General features: G+C 32.5%; 1 protein-coding gene across 1 annotated transcript; it reads right to left on the reverse strand.

Annotated features, from left to right (window-relative positions):
* Positions 1–259: 259 nt before the first annotated feature.
* NRBP1_3 (Nuclear receptor-binding protein) lies at positions 260–6852 on the reverse strand (the record flags this gene model as incomplete). Its single annotated transcript, XM_051218901.1, has 7 exons — positions 260–606; positions 697–1027; positions 1466–1755; positions 3123–3246; positions 4537–4729; positions 6583–6749; positions 6811–6852. The coding sequence occupies 7 exons, from the start codon at positions 6850–6852 to the stop codon at positions 260–262; spliced, it is 1494 nt and encodes a 497-aa protein (XP_051064082.1).
* Positions 6853–7224: the final 372 nt, after the last annotated feature.

The following is a 7224-nucleotide window of genomic DNA, read 5'->3' on the forward strand; positions in this document are numbered from 1 at the left end:
ACAGTTAACTATAGGTAACAATTTATTTCCATCTTTTTTGTTTTGAAAGGCAAATAATGTTTGACAGTATTACAAAGACTAGTGCCGTAATTATAGTAGAGATGTGTGCTAGATTTTAACATTATTTTATAATGAGATTCTGAGATTGTTACTATTCAAAAGATAGGTAGCTATATATGCACACAATTGTATATTGCACAATTTTCGAATCACATTTACGAAATGATTGTGGATAATGATAATAATAAAAATTACAATATTAAGATGATACGTCGTTTGTTAACGGTGCTGCTTGTTGCATTTCTTGAGTTATAACAACTGATCCTCTATCGGTCGTTGATTGTGGATTAAAAGAATCAATAGACGGGATACAGCCAGTATCTGTATTTTGATTGGCAGATGAAGTTGACACGGTTGGTATGCCAACTAAAGGAAAATGTATGCCATGACAGCAGGTAATGGGAGCACCGCGAATATGCCTATTTGAACATGGCAAAATTGATTTTAAACATGTATTAGTATTTCCAGCAACTGACGTGTTACTTGTACTCACCGAGGTTGTGGTGGGGTTAGGCAACGATTGATTTGCTGCATTAGTTTGTGCTTCTGTAATAAAAAAAAATACATATTTGAGATTGCTTCATGTAGCATAAATTAAGTTAAATGCATAATTATTAATAAAATCAAATAGCTTACGTGTCGTTGCAGAAAAATCAGAAGTACGCGGATCTGTAGTAGTGGGTGAAGAAATCTCTGCAACCACTTGTGTATTCAATGAATCTTGTTTGTTTAATTTGCTTTGATTTGCTGATATATCAGTAACTTCGAATGAACCTGTCGAAACTGTCGGAGTTAACCATGGAAATTCGACACAGGGTGGTAATAAGGAACCATCTACAGAAGCTAAACATCGACAAGGTTGTCTGCTCCGCCAACGGCAGTCATAAGCAATTAGTTCTTCAGTTGACCGATCATCATTAGGGATACCAAATCTAGCTTGCAGGAATCCTGGCCAAGGAATGTTATGCTACATAAAAAAAAAGAAATTTTATGGATGGGTCATACAAGAAAATTTTCAATTTAATATTTGTTCCTAAACTTCAGTGTGTAAAAAGGCATACAAAATGTGTAAGCCATTGAATAGAGCTTTCATAACATTCTTATACTGTGTATCATATCGAGTCATTAAGTTAAACGATCATTGATACTCCAAAATGGCTAGAAGAGTTATTCGAAGGACATTTATAGCACTATGCAAAAAGTAATACTAAAACCGAATGATATCTATTCTAAAAAGATAATTTGATCACCCCTGAATGCTCGTATAAACAGTTGGACGAATTCTATATTGATTAACATAGCATTATGATAGATATAACAATTAGTTGTAAACTAATATAATTTAATCACCACATATTACTAACGTTTGAGTGAGTGATATAAATTAATAATTAAAATTACTTACTTGTAAATGTAAGTCTAGGAGAATTTCAGGAGTGATTTTAGCTTCATTTGCAAGAAACTCACGGCAATGATAGCAGGGAGAGATTAAATAAGCTGGTAAATGAATTTGATGTAGATAATCATGCGTATCACATAAAGCACAATATGAATTACGAGGAGCAAGTGAACTGACATCCAGAAAAAGTGCACTGTTCGGATCATTTTTAACTTTTTGTTGTTTCCCTGGATCTTGATTCTCTTTTGTCCCATCTATATCAGATAAACCAACTGATACAGGACATGGAGTTGGGGCTGTGATTAATTAATGAAAAATAAACTGTTACATTTTTCAATTCCGTAACAATGCTGTAATGAAATAGGTGTCATAACTTTACTGATGTATACAAAGAGTACATACCATTTAAAATATATTTAATTAAGTAAAATTAATGAAAACCCGTGTAGTTGTTTGTAAGCAGTCAGCTGGTAGGTTTTGTGTAAACCAATTATTGCTGTACTGTTACAGAAAAAGGTGATTTATGTATCATTACCGACTTAACTTACTTTACACATTTGAATATAACAACGCTACAACACCTCTAGTTATTAATATTTCAAACAGCTAGTTGACTAAACCAAGACGTGAAATTCTCCATAGTTTGATATTTTAGCTCATCTGATGAGGGTGGGGGAAATCAGCTTTCTGATTTGTGCTAATCAGTAACGCCTGAACACAAAATCATCTGCAAGTATTTTAGCTATTATTAGATGATTTGAGGATAACTTGTTTTACAACAATTTGTGCAATATTTGCATCAAATTTAACTAATGTTACTAACCAGAAATATATGGTCACAGTTTTGGAAAAGTACATCACCCATTAATACATATGTATTATTAATTCAACTCAATAATTATTACCCAATTTTATTATCTAGGCTATAATATTTATACGTGCGAATACCAACGATAACGTTGGTTTTAAATCTGTGACTAAATTTCTATGTAGGTCACTTGAAAAATATTTTATGTGCGTTCTTGACCACTATTATTTACAAAGTCATTATCAGTAAGCAAGTACATATGATCAATGAAATTTATTGAATTATAATAGTTCTGTGTACGGATAAATGTCGCTGAAGAATTATTGAGTAAGCATTATCATTAAAATTTCGTAAGACACAATTCTGAGATATAGTAATCGACTTTTGAATAAAAGTAATTGAACCATATTTGCACCAATGGTGTAATACATGGCAGACAAAGTAGACAGATCAATAAACTATTCAAATTCAAATGTATTGAACTAAGAGCTACATGTATTATAAGCGGATAACTGATATATTCTATTTGTTAAGATCAATTACCAAATGGTTGAGTGACAAGTGTATACACTACTGATTAAATATGATTTATGCTAATTATCAAGTAAATGACTACAACCTTCCAAGTGTTTACACACATCACTGAATAATCGGTACATAAACGTCGATATTTTGGTGACCAATGCATATAGGAGGAATATACTCGAAAATGAATGAGGTTAATAACTAATAATTAATAAAACATTTTATTTATAATCAATTTACTGTAATGGATTGAAATAATTAAAAATTTATTCAAAGAAAGTTTAATTAAGTCAGTTGATGAAATACGAGAAAAGTATAAATTAAACATACGATCTTGCGTTTGATCTGCACGTTGATGCAATTGAACCTGTGTAATATGCTCAGCACAGGCTTGTACTTCATTTGAAATTGGTACATGATTTTGGTAATCTATCGATCGAATGTCACCTAAATTCTATGTAAATAAAATACAAATAGAAAATATTGAGACAAAAAAAATATGTAGACGATAGAATGATAAGAAGAGAAATTTGATTTACAATAAGAAGAGGTATACATCATATACAAAGCTAGGGATAATGGACTATTCAAACTATGCATTTTAGCAAAAAGAATTTAATATAGACATAATTAGAATAATTTTGGATGAAATGACTTTTAATTAATTAATCATGTTGAAAAAGCATTCAAACAAAAAATTTAAACTTTGGATTCAACTTAACAAATATTATAATTTTCTAAAAATTACCTGAAATCCAATTCACTGGTAGTGTATAAACTATTTCTTAGTATTTTGCTATCTATCCTGGTAGAATATTGTTTCTTTTAAGGAATTGAATGCATAAGATTATATACAAGTATTTAAAATTCACTGTCAAGAATAGCAGTAGTGATGTTAACAATGAAGAACTATATATTAAAAACTTTATTGTCATCTTTTTGCCATTTACATGCATGTGAACAACATAAATCAAAATAAATGTACCCATATCTGCCGCCAACAAAACTTTTTATCATAAATTTTAGTGGTAACACTAAAATTTCAAACTACCTGATTGGGATCCCTGTGATTATCACAACCAATAATGGTTGGAGACGTTGAATGATATGGCACATAATTGGCCACAATCGAACAGATTTATGCACTCTTTGTCCTTCTTTAGATCTTGAGTTTAAAAGTTATTTGATAATTTTTATTTTGCGGATTCGTTCTTTTTTTAGAATCATATTGTTTTTGACCAATCTTTTCTGCTGATACTGATTCTCTTACTACTTCTACTATTATAATGCTTGTCTTGATAACTTCATCTTTCTGTGCTGATTTCGTGTACTAGCTTGGACTGATGCACATATATGTATCAAGTTCTATGTTGTTCATGACTAACTGGACACTTTATCAGTTGTTTAGGAGAAATGATCCTCCTGATAATTACAGTGACAAGATTATGGTGTACATCATTTTCATAAAAAGTAAAAAATGTACGCTAACCGTAAATTCAAAACACTTTATTCACTTAATACAATCTGTATGAAATAACTTATCTAACAAATATATTTTTTCATTTACTGACTATTAACCTGAGTACAAAAATGTATGTTTGAAGTTTTTGTTACTTATATAAGTAATTAATTATGTCATAATCAATAAGAAAGTAAACTGTAAGAAGTTTCAGTTGTCTACTGTTTCACTTTTATTAAAATGCCATGATTCGTAAGAAAGTTAACTGAAAAATAACAAACATACTTGATCATGATTACTCGAGACTGTATGTCCATTTTCATTATTCGGTGTAGCTGAAGATGAATGTATTGAACTTTTAGCTAACCCTGAATCTCTAGATGTTAAACGTTCTTTTGCTTGTTGATGAAGGTGAAGCGCAACAAGTTTTTCGTGCAGTTCAAGCGCGTCGAAATTGCTCTGCCTAGATGCTATTGGACTAGAATAGTAGAACAAATGAAGATTATATATATAATATGCATCACTATATATTGTTCTTTGGAAAACTAGAAGCTCTGTACAACTTAACTTGAGATAGAAAGAGTTTTCGAACAAGGATTAATCTTCTCTTATTATAAGTGGATACTGAATATCGACTATCCGTTACATTATCACATGAGTACCAACTGAAATCCTGAACAGAACAAATGTTTGACGTTTTTAGGATTATCAGATTAGTATGTACACTACGGTTATCGTCTTGCTCTATAGTTAACTACACAACAGTGATTTTAGCCAAAAAGAAATTCGAAATATTCTTCTAGCTGAAAAACATTTTGATAAGTGAATGAAAGTCATAATACCGGAGTTCAAGTTGTCTTGCATTCCTAACAAGTAAATTTCTATACCACGTAGATGTCAGTACCAAGGTTTGAGTTGACAATTTCAAATAACTTTAGCATTGGGCGGGTTGTTCTATACCACGGTTGCATTGAGCTCAGTCCAATTGTCATTGTCAACAGTATTCCTCTTCATCCTCATTTTATTATGGTTTTTCTCCTGTTAGTTCGTTGCTCTTTTAATATGATGAATATTTATTTTACTGCCATAGATGTTGTAAATACGTTTTTATATCCGATAGATGCCTGCTTAACTCATTCATTTTGTTTTTGTCTCAGTGAATGCTAAGAGCACGATCTGTATTTTTTATTACTAGAAGGTAGGGAGAAGAGAAGGTGAATAGGGTATATTCGAACTGAAGCGAATGGTTTCTCATCCCCATAAAGAACCTATATCAATGCTAGAAAATGTCATACTACTCGTGAATTCGTCAAAATATATATGAATATGAACCTTTATAAAAATGTCTACAACCCATGCCACCTTTTCCCATAATGACCATTTAAACTACACAGCACAACTCTGTCCCGTCTTCTAGCCAAAAGACGAGTTTACTGTGCAGCAGTTCGATCCATTCTACTTTATGGATGTGAAACATAGCCATGAAGAGTAGAAGATATTTGTAGTTTACTGGTATTCGATTATAGGTGTCTATTAAAAATATTGCAGGGGTATTTTGGGCCGGTGGAGTAATCAATCACTAGATTAGGAATATAGTACTAGGTAAAGAGGGGAAGCCGATTGATGAGATAGTAAATCTTTATCAACTGAATAGGTTGGGACATGTGTTACGCAGCCCAATCACCACCTACCTTGACGGGCGATGTTTTCTGATGCAGGAGCAGGATAGTAAAAAGCAATGAGCTGTCAAGCCAAAACATGGCATCAATCCATGAAGCCACTGACAATTGGACTTAGCCATGTTAATAGGCACAAACTACTTGGTTGAGGTTCGCGTGATTACCGTAACCACTGGTTAGAGACATGGCTTAAAATCGTTTGCAATGATGCAGGCGCACCCATTCTTTGTCTTCTCCCCAAATCCTGAAATTCTAAATTCCTCATAACTTATTTTGTTTTTATTTCGCTAATTTATACTTTCTTTACGAGTCGTATCTCCAATTCCTGATCTTTGCTGTTACCTCTCATACTATTACTGCCTCTACTATTCTGGGATTTGACCTGATAACTTGATCCCTCTGTGCTAATTGGGTATGGCAACTTGAACCGATGTGCATAAGTACAGGTTCTAACTCGTGACTGATTGACTGTAATATCAATTGTTGTAAAATTATATTTCTTACCTATCTTCATATGACTACTCTTTAATTGTATGATTCAATGTTATACAACGTAAATACAAAACTTTAGAAATAAAAACTGTCAAACGATTTCAATGATAATAGCATACACAATTTGATATATATTAATTGATTGAATTGAATAATTTACCCAGGAAATTGAAGTTCACCATCGATAAGAGCACAGTTATGTCTTGCTAAGGCAAGCAATCTTACAAGATTAGAACGATCGACCGGATTCAAGCACCGTGAAGCTTCGAACAGATCAGCAACACGTTCATAATCATGCCATTCATTATCAAATACTTGTACATAAGTCTGTAGAAAAAGAGAATAGATGCAAAAATACTATCAATATTACTTAGAATCAAATAAATACAACGTCTTCAGAATGGCGTTGTAGAGATCGTCGAATTTCCATGAAATTATGAACTGATCTAAGTTAGACCACTACTGGATTGATTGAAGTTAAACACTAACATTGTTGGATGCCGAATCAGAGGTGTAGAGATTAAAGGTTCGCGTACGAAATCGAAGGCCCTGGGTTCAATCCAAGTGTACAGGACCGTGGACGCGCGCTGCTGAGAAATCACATACTGGGACGAAACGGCCGTCGAGGTTTCCAGTGGTGACCTAACACTTATGATGGTATATGGTTTAAATGAACTTCGACAATGATTGTTGTTTGTGGAAATTGATGAATGAATTTGAGTTTAAAAGATTCAGTAAAACTATAAAATAACAACTAAATTGATCCTCTGTGTATACCGATGTAGAATATTAGAGTATGTAT

This window comes from Schistosoma haematobium, assembly GCF_000699445.3.
Source record: "Schistosoma haematobium chromosome Unknown HiC_scaffold_200, whole genome shotgun sequence".
Classification (NCBI taxonomy): domain Eukaryota; kingdom Metazoa; phylum Platyhelminthes; class Trematoda; order Strigeidida; family Schistosomatidae; genus Schistosoma; species Schistosoma haematobium.